The 18107-nt window shown below is 43.7% G+C and overlaps 1 protein-coding gene across 6 annotated transcripts in view; it reads right to left on the bottom strand.

Annotated features, from left to right (window-relative positions):
* Window positions 1–18107, bottom strand: part of clcn3 (chloride channel 3) — a 69147-nt gene that overhangs the window by 5522 nt on the left and 45518 nt on the right. For 3 of the 6 annotated variants that reach the window (XM_083789073.1, XM_083789071.1, XM_083789072.1), the window contains 8 exons: window positions 16387–16593; window positions 16063–16143; window positions 14539–14791; window positions 13097–13389; window positions 11741–11927; window positions 9938–10336; window positions 8012–8228; window positions 5472–5547 (listed from right to left, as the gene is read on the bottom strand). In XM_083789073.1, coding sequence (XP_083645199.1) covers window positions 5472–5547; window positions 8012–8228; window positions 9938–10336; window positions 11741–11927; window positions 13097–13389; window positions 14539–14791; window positions 16063–16143; window positions 16387–16593 — 1713 coding nt within the window. Of the gene's footprint in view, window positions 1–2988; window positions 3042–5471; window positions 5548–8011; window positions 8229–9937; window positions 10337–11740; window positions 11928–13096; window positions 13390–14538; window positions 14792–16062; window positions 16144–16386; window positions 16594–18107 lie in introns of all 6 variants that reach the window. The other 3 variants (XM_083789074.1, XM_083789076.1, XM_083789075.1) reach the window with 2 other exon arrangements.

The raw sequence follows: 18107 nt of genomic DNA, 5'->3' as shown, positions 1-18107 counted from the left end.
TCTTCACATGCGTCCTAGATTCGTCTGTCTGTTCCACACTCTCAGCTGTTGTGCTTGCGTGCGATCATCCCAGATACATATCAAACATCTGTGAGCAGGTTGTTAGGTTTCAGATTGGATCTGTGAAACCCCCTCAAACTACAGCATCATCTGGGCAGAGATAATCGGTTTCTGACCCCCAAATCTCCCCGATTATGTGAGCCTAGCTTAACGTGAGATAGAATGTTCTAGATTTATCTACGACACATGGTCAAAGTTGTGAATATACAATGACAGGTGGTGATGCCGGTAAGGTCCTTTAAGATCAGGTGAAGAGAAGCATATCAAGACCTTGGAGAGAAAGGTGTGTCTGAGCAGGAAGATGTGGTAGTGGTCAGGAGAGGTGGTTGGCTACAGGAACAGAACAATGCAGACCTCGGCTCCAAATAGCTTCATCTATGTAAACCAGGGTCACCAGGCGGCCAGACTGACTTAACTTTTCCTTTTCATTTAGTTCAAGTTTCAAGTTTGAAACCAGCTCACAGCGGTTTTCAGACGATTTGTGTCTAGGCACACCCAAAGCTTTTGTAGTTTTTACTAATGCAAAATAAAGATTAAAATATATATTTGCGTATAGAATTTGCCTCTGTATTCGGTATGCACTCAGTTCTACATTTTCTACAGTTCTATATTTGTGTGACAAAATCCCAATATTTGGGCCTAAAATGGTCATTCTGCATTTGTCATATTTTTTTTAAACAGATCTCTACTACTTTCAACTTTAGTGGGTGTTTCTGAAATGAAAACAAACAATTTAATTCCTGATGTAGCAATATTCTACAATTTCTAATAGAGGGTATGCATATGCATAAAGTGAATGGGAAATAGATTGGAAAACCGAGTGGCAAAGTGAATTTAATGTCGTTTAACACAATTTACTGCAATCAGATTGACTTTTCTGTTTGGATATATGGGCTATCAAGGCCAGAAAAGTAGTTTTTTGACACTCAGTAGGCATTCCCGCATAACTTCTGGGTATGATGATGTCACGTGCATACCCTCTAATTGCATGAACAGAAAATATGTGCTAAATATATATATATATAACAACCAAGCTTTTGAATGTATAGTTCAGTTGTGCTATTATTATGAGGTAGATAAGATACTTGTCTGGTGCCCAGAGGAAGCTTATTACTGTACAACTGTATTCAACTGTATTTGAACTATTTTTAGCAGATCAAGTACAATAAAATATAAGTAGCATTTAAACCCAGGTCTGAGTTGAGATGGCCTCTGGGAGGCTATGACCTGTTAGGAGTGGAGCTTTGATTTATTGCTATAGAACTACTGAGCAGCAGGAGAAATTAAATATGCTAAGTGGAGCAAAGCAGAATCTCCCAAAGGCAAATTAGCCCTAGGTACATATTCTTCTAACTATAAACCAGCAAGTGACCGTAACACTGCATTTGGGACACCAGGCTTAAGCGTTATTCATAGTCTAGATTTTTTGTGGTGAGGTGACCACCGAACTACAACATGACGTCACGAGCTGCGGTGAAGAGCAAACCACCGCCACAGCTCCAGCCCTTCTCTCTGTTTTTACTCACCACCGCTCAACGTTATTTCAGCTCCAGTGGTCACCTCACCACCGGAGCGGTGGTCACCTCACCACCGAAAATCCAGACTATGAATGAGCCTTAAGACTGGACCAATTCATATCAGAGAGGTCTGGGGGTTCTGTTGGAAGTGGGGTGAGGAGTGGACTCAGTCTATAGGGTGGGGGTGACAACATGGAGGAGTACGGGGGGGGGGGGGGGGGGGGGGGGGATTGGCTTGGTCACAATAATATTACGGCTCAATTATTCTTGGTTGCGCGGCTGAAAACCCAGCCAGCCTACAAGTTAGCAGCGCAACACGCTGTGCGCTTGTAGTTCGGCTATAAATTCTGGCGTGCAAAAAAAACCACGCGCGACCAAGTATAACCCACACCTTCAACAGCTAGCTCACTAGAACCACTACTATACTATTACTATAGCATCAATCACACCACAGGGCTCATCGTAACACTACACACCCCTCCTAGTACCACGGGGAGGCTTGGAGGAGGAGGAAGAGTGGAGGGATACTGCACGGGGCAATCCAACATATCCCTCGAAAATCATTGGTTCCCAACTTTTTTTATACTTTTATACCACCTAAGAAAAGATTCGGCTCTCCATGTACCACCATAACAATAAATAGCATTTATTATTAATTTAGTTAGTTAAAATACAGGAGCGTATATACCTGCCCTTTTTGTTACATTCCTGTAATGACAAAACTCAATCTAAATCAGCACAACAGATGATATTTCTAATGCGATTGTTAATCCGCTCTCAAATCTTCCATTAACGGCTAGGTGTGCTGTCATGCCCATTTCAGCACGTCTGGAGAGCCGATTTCAACCAATTGCTTGGTCAGAAGAACTACCTGTAGTAATATATATTATATATATTTCATTCCTCTGTGTACCAGCAGAGGGGCCTCAAGTACCACTAGTGGTACCAGTGGTTGGGAACCTCCTCTCAATCTCTTCTCCCTCGCTCCCTCCCTCGTTCCCCTCCAGAAAATAATTAGGGCTGCAACTATCCATTATTTTCTTGGCGATCACTCGATCGCTTACTTTTTTTATTCGATTAGATAAGTGTGCTTTTTAAACATTGATTTGTTTTAGAGATCAATGACGCTATACTCAAGCCCTATTGCATAGGTGTCATTAAAAAAAAACAGTGACAACAGGCGATCGACACATCGCGACGCCACGCGAGGTGAGCATGTAGATCGGCTATTTTCACTATTTTTCAAAAAATCTTCGCCTAGGGATACTATATTAATGATTGATTATTTTCTATAATCAATTGGATCAATTAGTTTGATTAAAAATGTTGCACCCCTAAAAATAATCAATCCACACCCCTTAGGAATATGAACAAGCAGTGATCTGCTTCCCAGAGGCGGCTAGCTACTCGCCAAGTGGTCGTTTGGGTCACGGAGGCTACGAGTCACGGTCAGATGTCATCCACCTGTGCAGACCCGAGGGGGGGGGGGGGGTGGTTAAGAAAAAGGAAAAAGCAGTTGTTAACTGTGGTAGATAACGTTTCCCAAAAGAGATGGCTGTCTTATGGTGTGTGCGTGTGTGTGTGTGATGAGTAGGGGGGGGGGGGGGGGGTGACTACTTGACTGTATGTAGAATGATGCGATAATAAATCTTAAACATGACTCAAAGATCACACACACACACATAGATCACACAAACACACACAATAAAAACATTCATTATGAAAAGATGGCCTTCTAGGGATGGGGGAATGAAATGACAGCTACTGTATTGTGTATTAACTATAAAATGCTATTTTAATGTCTTCTGCCAATTCAATCCTGAAGAACCATAAAAGCATCACTACATGTCAATGTCCATTCATAACTTTTCCAGCTTGTAGACGGGTTAATTTAGCTACTTTTGTGACATTGTAGTATGACGAGGCATGGTATTAATTTATGAAAACACAGAAAAATGAAAATATGGAGATAAGACTTCATCAATGGGGATTCCTCCTAGCCAATTGAAACTAATGCCTTTCTCTTCCTGGAAAGGCAGCAGGCTGAAATAGAAGCCATTGTTCTTGCATTAAGGAAAAAGATGTCTCTCCATTCAGCATCTCGCTTAGAATTAGAATATCAACGCTTCTAAAGAGAGATCAGACTTATTAGCGCGAGGTAGTAATGGAAGATTTCACCTCCCGGTTCTCTTGGAGTGCTAATAAAAAAGTGTTAATGGCAAGTATTTACTACAGGCAGCTTTATGTCCAAAATTGGGAACTAACCCTTTAAGTGGACCTGTCTCTGCACCGTGACTGAATTTATTCAGGTTAATTTGGTAACGATTTAATGACTAAAGAGAAAATCTTAAAAGCAGGTAAAACAAAATATCCCCTTTACAGAGAAGAACATGCTGAAGCGTTTTCTGTACGTTATATGGCCCAGGTATATCGACCAAAACATGTAGTGATGCCGGTACGGTTCTTTAACCACTTTAACCCGGGCGTACGTCCCTCTTTTGGCCATCTCGCTATGTTGTCAGAAATAGGCAAGGATTAACAAAACAACAGCGAAAATACCAGAACTACAGTACAAGCGTGTAGACGGCTATTTTCACTATTCAGAATCTCCACACAATGAAGTACTGTATATAGCAATGGTTCTCGCACTTTTTAAATGTAAAGGTCAGATCAGATTCTAAAAATGTCTGTTTGAAAATGAGATTTCTGAAAAAGATATGTTTCTGTCAGTCGTTATTCGATTTTTCAAAAATAGCAGACCTACAAGCTCGTAGCGCGCCACTCTGTGTCACGCTATGAGCTTGTAGATCTGCTATTTTATAATGTTATAATTTTATAATATATAATGCACCAAACAGGGGTTAACCCTAACCGTATACAAATGGATCTAAATGGCCCCGTTTTAGAGAACCACTGGTATATATATAGGGTGCAAGTGGGTATAACAGGACATGCTTGTTACACAGCTCAGCTCACACACTACCAAGCAGGAACTACTGGAAGTAGAAGCTGAATGAGCATGGGCCGGCCGGCAACACAGCTAGAGTCAGGAAAACTAGCAACGTTCTCTATGTTTGTGACAGTTCCCATTAAGAGGTCCTCCATAGAGCATCGCAGTCCCGCCCCCCCAGACGAGAGGCACGGAAGAGAATTTCCCCATAGACGTTTCAGAAAGTCAACTCGGCTCCTGACAAATCATGACAATGTTTTGGGCCGAACAAATGATTAGAAAGAAGAACAAAAAGGGTAGAGTTTTTCTTCTTTCTGAGTATTTGTTTGGCCCAATTTGTTTTGGTTGTTGTCATGATTTGTCAGGAGCAGAGTTTGGCTCTTTAAATAAATACATTTTGAAACGTCTATGGGAAAAATGAACGGGCCGCTCGTCGTTCTAAAAGGGGGCAGGACTGCGACACTCTATTACAGGACCCATATATATACCAAGCTAGGGAAAAATGTACTGTAGTGTACACTACGTTCACTCACTAACACTGTAACAAGTATGTATAGCTGCTTAGCAAATGGAAATGGATGCCAAGAGATGATCTAGTTCTACGCATTTGTTTTCGTTGCTACCGCTATGAACATCTCTGTTAGAAGGAAGTCCACACCAAAACCACCAAACCCCACAAGTGAAAAGAAGTGCTTAAAAGTTAAGTGACAGGAACGACGGGACGGGAGGAGGAGGAGGGATAGAGAGAGAAGATGATGGTGGCTCTTCTTTTAAAATAGGTAAAGCACCGGGAACTGTCAGCACTTTATATTATATACACGCCACATCACAAAGTTTCATGCATCCCTTCCTAAGAGGTGGAGCCTAAGAGAACAGGTGTATGTGTGTGTGGAGGGGGGAAGGGGGAGGGGTTAAAAGAGGGAGGAGGGGGCGTGGCTAGTCACCAGGGGCTCCGTGTGTTCCTTGAGTTCCTCCAGATGTTCTAAAATATTCTTCTTTGTGATGATGCCCAAAACAATCCTGCAACACACACCCGTTACTAGGCAACAGCCCCCACAACAACAATTACAACAGAGAGAGAGAGAGATAGACAGAGGGAGAGAGAGAGAGAGAGAGAAAGGTAGACACTCAGTATAAGCACACCTAACATTCCATGTATTGACAAAAGAAGCTGTCTGCCGGTGTCTCTTCCGGGTTTTTTACACTGCTGGTGGATGGAAATTAAGCTCCGTCTGCCACGTCGGCCAGATTCCTGGAAAAGCTTGCCGCAGCAGCATTCTGCCGTGTGGGTAGAGCTTAATTTCCATCCACCAGCTGTCTAAAAACCCGGAAGAGACGCCGGCAGACAGCTTCTTTTGGCCGTGCATGGAAGCTTAGGTGTGCCCAGAGTCAGGGGGGGGGGGGGGGAAGAGAGAGAGAGAGAGAGAGAGAGAGAGAGAGAGAGAGAGAGAGAGAGAGAGAGAGAGAGAGAGAGAGAGAGAGAGAGACGAGACAGCAGCAGCACAAAGCATACATAACAGGGATAACAAAACACAAATAAAATAACTTAAACGTAAAACACTATAGACAACATAAAAGGCAGTCAACATAATAGCAACGTAATAAAACTGTTAATAAAAGTGGAATTGTGAGGTGCTGTCTGGAATTGGGACACTAGTATTTGTTGGAGTGAGAGTTGAAGTTGTTTCTGAAATATAAAGTAACTTCTGAAAAACCTTTAACCTGTAACAGTGGTGCTCAATATTTCATGTCAAGGACCCCAAAAATATATAATATGCCTCCGCCCATGATCTGAATATATGTTGTTCCAGGGACGCCCCAGAAGCAATGATTTGAGTTAAAATGTTCTCTAACAATATTTTACAACGATTTTTAAAAAATAGCAGACCTACAAGTTCAGCTTGTAGAATTGCTATTTTTCAATAGCTAAAGTATAACCTAATGCTTAAAACACCACAAGGGGTTCCCGCCCAAAATGGGTTAACTGAATCTAATGGATTCAGTATCAATTGACGTATCAATTGATACGTCACCATTATCAAAAATCTAAAAATATAATAAAAAATAAAATGTGGGTTAATGAACAAGGATTCAAAAGAAAGTAAAATGAAAATGAATAAAAACAATATGCTGCTGCTACTGTATATGAGACCTCGGACCCTACACTACTCTACTCTTTTCATATATCGCCTCTCCCCTTAGATAGCCCTTTTTGTAGACTTAGATAGCATTTTATACAGACTTATAGCATGTTACGTAGACAGCACTAGAATTGCATTTTTATGTAGTCATAGCACTTTATAGTATATGTACAGTATAGTATAGTATGTATAGTTTATATGTATAGTTTCATTGCATAGATATTCCACTGTTACGTTCTTAGCTTACGCATGTTTCAAGATAACTACTATTTATGTATGTGATGTATTGCCATGCTTTTTGATCTGCTAAATGCCTAAATTGTAAATTGCTTTGTCAGGGCCTAATTAAATGCTGTAAACAATTTGTCCTGTAATTAATACATCTCCCCAGCAGGTGGCTCCCTACCTGATGGCGAAAGAAGAACTGCTATCATTACCATGAACATTGCTATTGTTCTCCTATTAATCATATGAGAAATCACACTGAATTGACCTTATAATAAGTCATTTGCGAGGAATTTCTTGACAGGAAGTATAGCTCATAACATGTCTACGGTGGATGTTTATGAAAAAAACACTTTGCAGGTAGAAAGAGGATAATTCAAGCTTTCCGTACAGCTGCAATGTTGGCGAGTGTGATGTCATTTAATACAATCAGATAGGACTTTTTCTGTTTGGATGAATGGGCAGTCATTGGGAAACTGCACCTAGTTACCACTTTGCTGCCAACGTGGCTGTGGTGTCAATAACTTATAAACTGTCTTCCCCCATAACGCAAATTCCATTTCCCTTCTTGTTTTGGGAGCAGAGATACACAGGCTTCCTTCTTCCTTAAGAAGAAAGTTGCCTTGTGTGAGTTAATTTGTTAAAATACCTGTCGTCAGGTCAGGACAGTTAAGGATGGTTTATACTTAGTTGCGCCTTCTGTGTCGCGCACCACACACACACACACATAGCTGATCTGACGGTCTTGTAGATCTGCTATTGTTGTGGGTGCACAAAATCGGCACGCAATCAAAAGTATAACTCCGGCTAGGGCCACAGAACATGCAGGTTACAGGGGCCATGCAATACAATGGTGTGTGCGTGGGCGTGCGCACGCACACACGCACGCACGCACGTGCACACACACACACGTCTGTCTGTTCACTGTTGCCCCCTTTAAAGTGTCAATGAAAGAAAGGAGAACTGGAGGGGAAGCTTCCAGACAGTTGCCTTCTCTTTCACTCAGTGATACTTCTTTCCTGCCCCAATCCGGCAATCCGTTTTTGGTTTCTACAAATGTACACACACGCATACCGTACTTTCTTTTCCCCCCGTTCCGTTCCAGTCTCCTTACTCACCCGTTGTGAGTGACCAGACACTGGCGGAGGCCCATCTTCCTGAAGATGTCCACCACGATCTCCATGGGGGTGTGGTCGGTGACCGTGAACGGGCTCATGTCCAGGATGGAGCGCAGCTTGAGGGGCCGCGGGCTGTCGGCCGGCAGGGTGGGAGCGTGCTGGGTGAAGTACACCCTGGAGTTCAGCATGATGCCCTCCTGCTTACGACGGGCGTTCTCTGTTCAAGGTTCAAGTTTATTTAGTGTCCCCGAAGGGCAAATTGGGTTGCAGCATAGACAGTACATTAACCCATTTTGACCTGAGATCAGATTCTAAAAATGTCTTCCATATCCTGACAGTTTTCTGAAAAAGCTACGTTTCTATGACAGAGGTTCTTCGATTTAAAAAAAATAGCAGACCTACAAGCTCGTAGCGCGCCACTCGGTGGCGCGCTATGAGCTTGTAGGTCTGCCATTTTTCAATAGCTAAAGCATAACCTAGTGCTAACACCAAAAGGGGTTCCCGCCCAAATTGGATTAAACAATGAAACAATGTTACAGACGGACGGACAGAAAGAGAAACAGAAGAGGACAGACGACGGGGAAAGAGAGAGAGAGAGAGATAAAGAGACATTTGTGAGAAACAAGTGAGACGAACGGAAAATAAAAGAGGACAAAGAAAGAGACAGAGGGAGGACATGATTATCAGGGGAAGTTATTTGTTCAAGTTACACTTTAATCCACTTAAGTCGTTTATGGGGACAAACAAGGCCACATTGCTGACACAGAGATTGCAGTCAGCAGAAACGGTGCCATGCCTTAATATGGAGGCAGAGAAGGCCATGCCAAGTCACCTGGTATGGCCTTGGAAATAGAAATAGAGCACATTCACTAGTATTCACTGCCACAATACAAGAGGAAGCGAGAACAACGAACTGCTACCACCCACTTTCAAAACAAACATGGGTCAATTCTCCTTCTACAGCACTGCCAACCAAGTGGTGGAATGCCCCGACTCCCTCCTTAAAAACAATCACTGGCGTCCTTTAAAATCAGGCCTGAAAATCCAACTTCCAGCGTGCCAAAGGGAGAGGAAATGATTGCTCCTCCCTTAGTCAAGAGATTTTTTTATCCTTTTTATGAGGATTTGAATTTTGCTGAAATTTCATGATTATGAATTGAATACCCAGGAGGATGGAAACAAGACCACAAAGGACTTTCTTTTCGGTGATCCCTTTGGACGTGTGTTTGACCGTGCTCTGTACCGTTTACATTTCTGCCAATAAAGTATTGTCAGAAAGTATCAATCAATCAAAAGCCTCACATATGGCTTTGGATGTATAGTGGTTAATTGGAGTAGTCAGCTGTAGGGTGGGGGTAAGTTACTGTTATTGTGAATTTGTTTGTTTGTTTAACTGTATTTTTCCCCTGATGTTTATTTGAAGATTTTGTTTAGTGCTTGTGCTGCCATGTGGGTGTAAGGAATATGTGAATAATTGCTTTGAAAATACTATGTTGTAATGAAAAATCAATAAACATATGCATGTAGACCTGAGGACGATTCTACAAATACCTTCTAAATCCTGACAGTTTTCTGAAAAATCTATGTTTCCATGTCAGTCATTCTCAAACAATTTCATGTCAAAAATATATGTAATTGGCCGCCGACCCCTATCTGAAAATATGTTGTTCCAGGGACAACCCCCAGAAGCAAAGATTTGAGTTAAAAACGTTCGCTCTGAAAGAATATATATATTCAAAGATTTGCGCCACATTTTCACGATTTTTCAAAAATAGCAGACCTACAAGTTCATAGCTACTATGAGCTTGTAGATCTGCTATTTTTCAATAGCTAAAGTATAACAGAATGCTTGAAACACCAAAAGGGGTTCCCGCCCCAAAATGGGTTAAAACACCAAAAGGGGTTCCCAAAAACAAAGCATCCCACCTATGGCGATGGTGATGTCCCTGCGCAGCGCGAAGCCCACCAGCCTCTGGGACTCCTTGGACACGATGACGGGGAAGCCATTGAAGCTGTTGTCTCCGATGACCGCCTGCAGGTCCTCCACGGTCAGGTCGTCCTGCGTGAGCACGGCGAGCGGCGGGTCGCTCTGCCGCGGCCGCATCACGTCGCGCGCCGTGGTGGTGTGCGTGAACTCCTCCTTGGCGTCCAGGAAGGGGTAGCCGTTGAGGCGGATGTGCGCCTCGTAGATGCCCTCGCGGCCGAAGGCGTCGCCCACCCACTTGCTGGTCATGACGGCCGCCATGAGGGGCACGATGTACTCCAGGCCGCCGGTCAGCTCGAACACGATGACCACCAGGGAGACGGTCATGCGGGTCACGCCGCCTGGGCAGAGGAAAGATGTTATTTTTTAAACCCATTATTAGCCCATTTTTGTCAAAGACCCGACCAATACATTTTCTCAATACATTTTCATGTATTGCCGACCCCCATCTGAAAATATGCAGGGACCCCCCAGAAGCAAAGATTTGACTTAAAAACGTTCACTCTGAAAGAATATATTCAAAGATTTGCGGCACATTTACACCATTTTTCAAAGAATAGCAGATCTACAAGCTCGTAGCGCGGCATGTAGATCTCGTAGCGCAGCTTGTAGATCTGCTATATTTCAATAGCTAAAGCATAACATAATGCTTTAAAACACCAAAAGGGGTTCCCGCCCAGAATGTGTTTTAATAGTAGAATACTATTAGTAGTTTGGCTGGTCTCACCCAGACATGCGGCCGCCCCCACCATGGCGTAGAGGCCCGGGGTGATGCAGTGTGAATGTGTTAATAGTAGAATATGTTCAACTGGTCTCACCCAGACATGCGGCCGTCCCCACCATAGCACTGAGAAAACTGTTTCTTTCTTTCTTCGTCCTTTTTTTCTCTTCAAACGTAACTACGGTAGCGGTGTTCTCAAAAACATAAGGAAAACTTTGACTGGAAAAGACTCGCTCACCGTATAGAAAAAGAAGTAAAAGTCCTTAGACTGATTTTCTTTTATTTTATCATGCTGTGCTCATGGTGCTCTGTGCTCATGGTGCAATTAAAAAGCAAACGTTTCGGTCCTCAGACCTTCGTCAGTGCTATGGTTTTTCACAGACAAAGAACTTACTTTTAAACAACTCCAAAACAATACAGCTCAGGTTCTGAAAATTACTAATTGGTGACATCACCTGATTGTGGGCGTGGACATTAAAGAAAGGATATACAAAATCACAGTTATATAGGAAACAAGAATATTACATACATCACATGTTGACAGACTTATATAATCACTTTTTGAATATAACTTTTTACTTTATAGGTAGCACTGGAGGGAGAGATCTTCATTTAAGCCACCTGGATTGACAGACTTTAAATAAAAAATCCATCTAGATTCAGTTTGGAGGAGTTTAGTGTCTAAATCACCCCCTCTTCTAGATGTCTTAACCCATTCTGACCGGGCACCCATTTTGGTGTTGGCATCATGTTATGCTTTAGCTATTGAAAAAATAGCAGATCTACAAGCTCATATCGCGCCACCGAGTGGCGCGATACGAGCTTGTAGGTCTGCTATTTTTTTTTTTATCGAAGAACGACTGACATTTTTAGAATCTGATCTCAGGTCAGAATGGGTTAATCAGACCAGTGTGTGTCCAGTGGAAACCTTGTGTGAATCTGATCTCCGGTCAGAATGGGTTAATTTGATCAATACCCCACCATGGCATATCATTAATAGTAGAATATGTTCGGCTGGTCTCACCCAGACACGCGGCCGCCCCCACCATGGCGTAGAGGCCCGGGGTGATGCAGTCCGCTCCCACCTCGCACCACTCCCTGAACAGGAACCAGTCGTGGTGGTAGTAGGCCAGCTGCTCCACGGCGATGCCCACGATGCGGCCCGCTATGGCCCCGATGGCCATGCTGGGGATGAACAGGCCCGCCGGAACCTGACCAGGGGGTTGATACTGTGGTCATTTAGACTGTCATAGAAGGTTTTCGAAAATAAATAGAAGTTTATTAGCATTGAGCCCACAAGACCAGATCACTTATATATTATATTTCTTTGTATCATCTCTTCTTTTCTCTAATCATGTACTGTAGATAACCAAGTATTCTAATCAAAATCATGTTTTTTTTGTCATTTGTTTTGTTCTTGTTTTATATACTGCAATCATGTATTCTGGATATTCTGAATTTCTTGTACAATGTTTCATTGTGTTTTACATCGTATAAGCCCCTTGGGCCTTTTTGCCTCAGCCTAGCACTTTACCCTTCTTACTGTATATTTATATGTTCACTGTATTGTTTTTATAACAAAAAATACCAAAAAAGGCTGGGGAATTGGCTTTAACTAAATTGGGACTTGAAGGGGAGAAAATGTTTTTTATTTTGTCTTGAATTGGCATGTTTTGCGCAACAACATAGTCTTTTCATTATGTCTGCCCTATGATCTCTGAGATTTATATGTTTGTTTACCTCTGAGACACTGATACTGAGGAGCGGTCTAACCTATTCCTTATAATATAAGGAATAGGTTAGACCGCTCCTAACAGCCTTCAGTGGTCAAGTGTAGTCAGTTACATATTATGTAACTGACTACACTTGACCACTGAAGGCTGTAATCCTTTCATACTTGCCCTTGGGCTTCTGTTATAAAACCTAAAGAAAAATATTTTTGAAAAGAAAGCATTAAGCCCACAGCGCAATGAAACATTGGATTTAAATAAGGATGATCATACCGTAGTTTCATAGTTTATAGATCAGAGTTCATAGTGTCATAGTTAATAGATCACAGTTTCATAGTTTAACCCATTTAGAATTGAGGACGATTCTAAAAAAAAGTGGTGCTCAGCTTTTTCCATGTCAAGGACCCGCAGATTTATCTGAATTTGGCCGCAGACCCCCATCTGACAAATGTTGTTCCAGGGACCCCCCGCCCAGAAGCAAAGGTATGAGTTAAAATGTTCACTGTTATATTCAATGATTTGCGCCACATTTTAACGATTTTTTCAAAAATAGCAGACCTACAAGCTCATAGCGTGGCACTCAGTGCCGCTCTATGAGCTTGTAGATCAGAACCCAGAATGGGTTTTAAATTAGCTCATGGTTTCGTCACCTTGAGGCCGAAGGTGAAGATGGTCATGATGATCTTGAAGATGAGCGCCAGACAGAGCTGCCACATGGCGGAGTAGACGCCGGGCCCGGCGGGCCGGTTGGGCGTGTCGCTGAAGGCCTTGCTGCCGTTCATCTGGCTGCGGTACTGGCACAGCTGGGACGACTCCAACGGGCCGCAGTCCGTGAACAGCTCCTTGATCAGCTCGCTGGTGTTCTGACGGGTGTACGGGTTGGGGAACGCCACCACCGCCGTCACGGTGGCCACCAGGATCACCTCCAGAACCGGGTACTTGCCTGGGGGGGGAGGGTGTGTGGGGGGGAGGCAGATGGGATCAGAAAAAGTTAAAGATGGAGTGCCACAATTTTTATATTTTTCCATGAGGTACTTCATTAGACACCCTGGAGTAGTTTTTTATGTGCAATGGTGTATTAATTTTGTATTTAGGGTTTCTTCCTGGAGGCTGAACCCTTGACAGAACGGGCCAGTGAATCATCACCATCGCACTATCAGCCCCTCCCCTAACCCCTCCCCCTTTATCATACAACTACAGCTGTGGGTGTGGCTTCAGTTCAGGTGGATCACCACCCATCACCACCCACCAGGCAAACCGGGCATACTTAATGAACTGGTGGGTATTACTGTGTCCACATAAAAGCATGATTTTAACAAATACTGTACACTTTTTGGAAATAGTTCTTCCTCCTTATATTATAATACTACCTGATGATCATGTTCTAGGGTGGAAAAAAATCGTGGCACTCCATCTTTAAAGGTCTGGTTAGGTAACATAAAAAATGTTTTTGTAATTTTAAATTTTCTGAGCTCAATTGCACCCAGAAAATCTTCAGTAGATTTTCTGTGAATTCTCTGAATAATAAGGCTCAAACAACTGCTCTGACACTGCGTGAAAAGAGGAGTTAACGGGCAATTATGGGCACTAGATTTTTCCCGTAAACCTCAAGTTCAGCAGGCATATACAGTAATATACAGGTGTGATGGTACATTGCGGGAGTTTACAGGAGTTTGTTGGTAAGTTGGTAAGTGTATTCCTGTAATATACACAACCGTATTTGCCTGTGGACTGTTATGCAACAGTCCACAAATCCCATATGTGACCTAACAATTTGCCAGCAGGTGTTGAGGGATTGAGGCGAGATCTCCATCTAGTGTCAATATACCCTACTCCAGTGGTTTTCAACCCTTTTCATATCAAGGTCCATTATTTATTTGGCACCATTTGATGACATTTAGCCTCGCAGACCCAAAACTAAAGAACATGTACGGATTGTACGCAATTCCATGCTGTACTGATGTTGGTACGATTAGGAGATAACAGGCAAACGTTGATCAAAATAACAATTCTTCTTGTAAATTAACTTAAGTAATGCCGATCTTTAACAATAATTGAACTCTTGACAGTGTAAAATGGAAGTCTCCCTCACCGAAGCGAGTGGACTTGCGTCGTCGGCACCAGGCGATGTTGGCCTTGATGAAGAAGGCGCCCCACAGGCCCCCGAACACCCCCAGCAGGATGAAGGGCAGCAGCTCGAACAGGTACCAGGGCGTGTGGTACTCCACGTAGAACAGCACCAGGCGGCTGTTGCCGAACGGGTTGATGGAGCGCAGCACGAACGCCGCCACCAGGGCGGCGAAGAAGGACCGCCACAGCGTCTTCAGAGGGAAGTAGTAGCTCACCTGGAGACGGACGGGAGAGAGGAGAAGGATGGAGGGGGTTGCAGAGTTTTAACCCATTTAGACCCGAGGACGATTCTACAAAATGTCTTCTAAATCCTGACAGTTTTCTGAAAAACCCTATGTTTCTGTGTCAGTGGTTCTCATACTATTTCATGTCAAGGACCCCAAAAATTATATGCATTTGTCCGCGGACCCCCACCTGAAAATATGTTGTTCCAGGGACCCCCCCAGAAGCAAAGATTTTAGTTAAAAACGTTCTGCTCGGCCCAGGCCGTAGCGTAACGGTCTGGGCACCGGACTGGTAATCCAGTCGCAGTGTGCCGCGGGTTCGACTCCCGGACCCGACACGGCCTTTACTGCATGTCATCCCCCCATCTCTCTCCCGTTTCCTGTCAGCCGACTGTCTGTCCCTTCAAAAATCAATAAAAGGTGTAAGCCGCAAAAAAAAAAAAAAAAAAAACGTTCTGCTCTGAAAAGAATATACACTATATTCAAAGATTTGCACTACATTTTTCGCGATAAAAAATAAATAGCAGACCTACAAGCTCATAGCGTGGCACTCGGTGCCGTGCTAGTGGTTCCCAACACTTTTTCATGCCAAGGACCCCTAAGTTGACACTAATTAGCCCCGCGGACCCCCATTTGAAAAGATATGCCAGGGACCCCCATAAGAGAAGATTTTTACAGCTCTAGCAGAGATTCTCAACCCATTTAATTTCAAGGACCCCCAGTTTGACGTACATTAGTCTACGGACCCCCCATTTAATGGCATTTCTATCTCTGGGACCCCCAATTTATATTGTAAAATCAATGTTAATTTTACTCTGTAGTGTACGAATGGAACCAAATGGAACTTCCATTTGATCCATTTAATTTGGGCGGCTGTGGCTCAGGAGGTAGAGCAGGTCGTCCAATGATCCCTGGGTCGGCGGTTCGAATCCCGGCTCCTCCTCCTGTCCACATGTCGAAGTGTCCTTGGGCAAGATACTGAACCCTACATTGCCTCCAATGAGTTGACGGTGCTAGCTCGCCACCATTGGTGTGTGAATGTGGGAAGTGAGGACGCTGGCGTCGACTTTTCGCCAATGTATGAATGAATGAACCATTGTAAAGTGCTTTGAGCACTTGGAAAAGCGCTAAAAAAAATTCCAGTACTGGAAAACGTTATTTCTAATTCCAAAACTTTTCCAGGAATTTCATGAGTTCCGTGGGAACCCTGTATATGTCGTCCCGTTGATGTGGACACATGGAGAGGCTTACATATTACATACCTCCTCCAAGCTGAACAGCACTCCTCCTATAGGGGCTCCGAAAGCCACCGACACACCGGCTGCTGAGGCCGCAGAGAGGACCTGAGTGGACAAAACAAACGCACCTCAGCACAGATCAACACCAAAACACAGGTGAGGTGTGCGTGCGTGTGTGTGCCAACGCACGCATGCACGCACGCAGCAGTGGCTCATTTCCTGTGCGGCACTGGCTCATTTGGATAAAAGCGCTATGTAAATGCACAATTATGCTATCACACCCAGACGCCCTGTTGAAGACACCCTGGTTTATATCGAATTAGTGGTCGGCTGCAACCTTCCTCTCACCTCTCGTTTCTTGGCTTCGTTCTTGCTGTACTTGGGGAAGAGGTAGGAGAAGATGTTCCCACAGCAGCAGGCCACATGCACCAGGGGGCCCTCCTTTCCCAGGCTGAGGCCCGACGCCACGGCCAGGACCAGGGTGATGGTCTTTATCATCAGGGTCCACTTCCCCAGGTAGCCCCGGATGATGAACCCGCTCAGGATGGTCTTGATCTGGGGAGGGAAGGAAGGAGGGAGGGAGGGAGGGAGGGAAGGAGGGAGGGAGGGATTGGCAGAGGTGAGATTGGTAGGAGGTAGAAGAAGGGGAAGACTCTTCCATATCCCTCTCCAACACTGCTGTTCCCATGGCAACATACGGCCATGTTCCAAAAGCCTCAGAATGCTCACTTCAAAATGGCTCTCCACACTCAGACTGCAATTTCACACTTTTCTAAAACGTCAACATAGCTATCCACACTTATGCAGCGACTGCAATTAGCCCTTTGCTAACCCCCACCCCAAAAAGCGATTTTCCAATGCCAATCCATTATAGTTTAGCAACCGTTGCTAAGCTGGGCAAACTTCATAGCTGTCGGTGTTATTTTGCATGGCTGTGTTGTTGAACACATACACAACTTAACGTCGGGAAAGTTACACGACTCATCCACCGGGGTGATGGCAATAATACTAATCACGTGGTCTGACTGTGCATTGCATGAAAACTCCTGTCGGACGGTCGTTAATGTTGATTGTTGGATACTGTTTCTCCCTCTGTCATTTCCTCGTATTTCTAGTTTATTGAAATAATGTCATGCACATTTGCCCAGTGCATAGCCTACTGCAGGCCTGGTTGACTAGATTTAGAATACATTTTGAAGCTCTTTCTACTGAAATTATCCATTATTTATATGGAGAAATCCCCGTCATTTAACATTTAGCATCTCAATGGGGGAGAAGGACAGCTCGCCATGTCTCCTCACTGCTAACAAGAACGGGTTGGGGAGGGACTTAGCGAAGGGCTAATTACACACTTGTCCAAAAACTGTGACCAAACCCTATTTCAATACAGCCTATTTCAATGCGCCTGAGATCCTTTGTTCATTGAGCTTGGGAAATACATAAATAAAACTTGTATGACTTTGGGAGTTTATAATATGAGCTGTCAGGAATGAATACATTTGAAACCATTATCATCAATATATATAATTTTCATATCCAGCATTAGTCTGGACAGATTCAGACACTCTGACCTGGCAGAGAATCAATAGATGGCACGTTTAGGCTGAGTCGACACCAGGACACAAATCAATACTCTACACAGCAAACTCATGAATAAGCTGTGTTGCAATGACTGACTAAGGTGCTATTTACACGAGGATGGTGTTCATAAAAAACTGCAAAATAAAGTACCGTTTAGCGCTGTCATTTAGACGAGAACGGTGTTCTCAGGAGGTGAAAACGCATCGAAGTGAAAACGCCTCCCAGAGTGCAAATCTTTGAGAACACCGTTTCCTATGGTCTCCATATAAACAGGCAAAACGGTGAATCCGCAAAACTTATGACATCATGGCTCACGTTAATTGTCTCACAGCGGCAGCGCATAGCCTATGTTTATTACATTGATGCAGAGCAATATCATTATGATATAATGGAGTTCCTGAACAAGCCTCCCTCCTCGCCTACAAAGTGCTGCTCATCAGCGATGTTGAATGTAAAACCATGATGTAAATAAAAAGCCTTGTGAAGTT

Source organism: Protomyctophum parallelum (assembly GCF_964188405.1).
Source record: "Protomyctophum parallelum genome assembly, chromosome: 18".
Classification (NCBI taxonomy): Eukaryota; Metazoa; Chordata; class Actinopteri; order Myctophiformes; family Myctophidae; genus Protomyctophum; species Protomyctophum parallelum.
The sequence above is the reverse complement of the archived record's forward strand: the minus strand, read 5'-3'. Positions and strand labels throughout refer to the sequence as shown.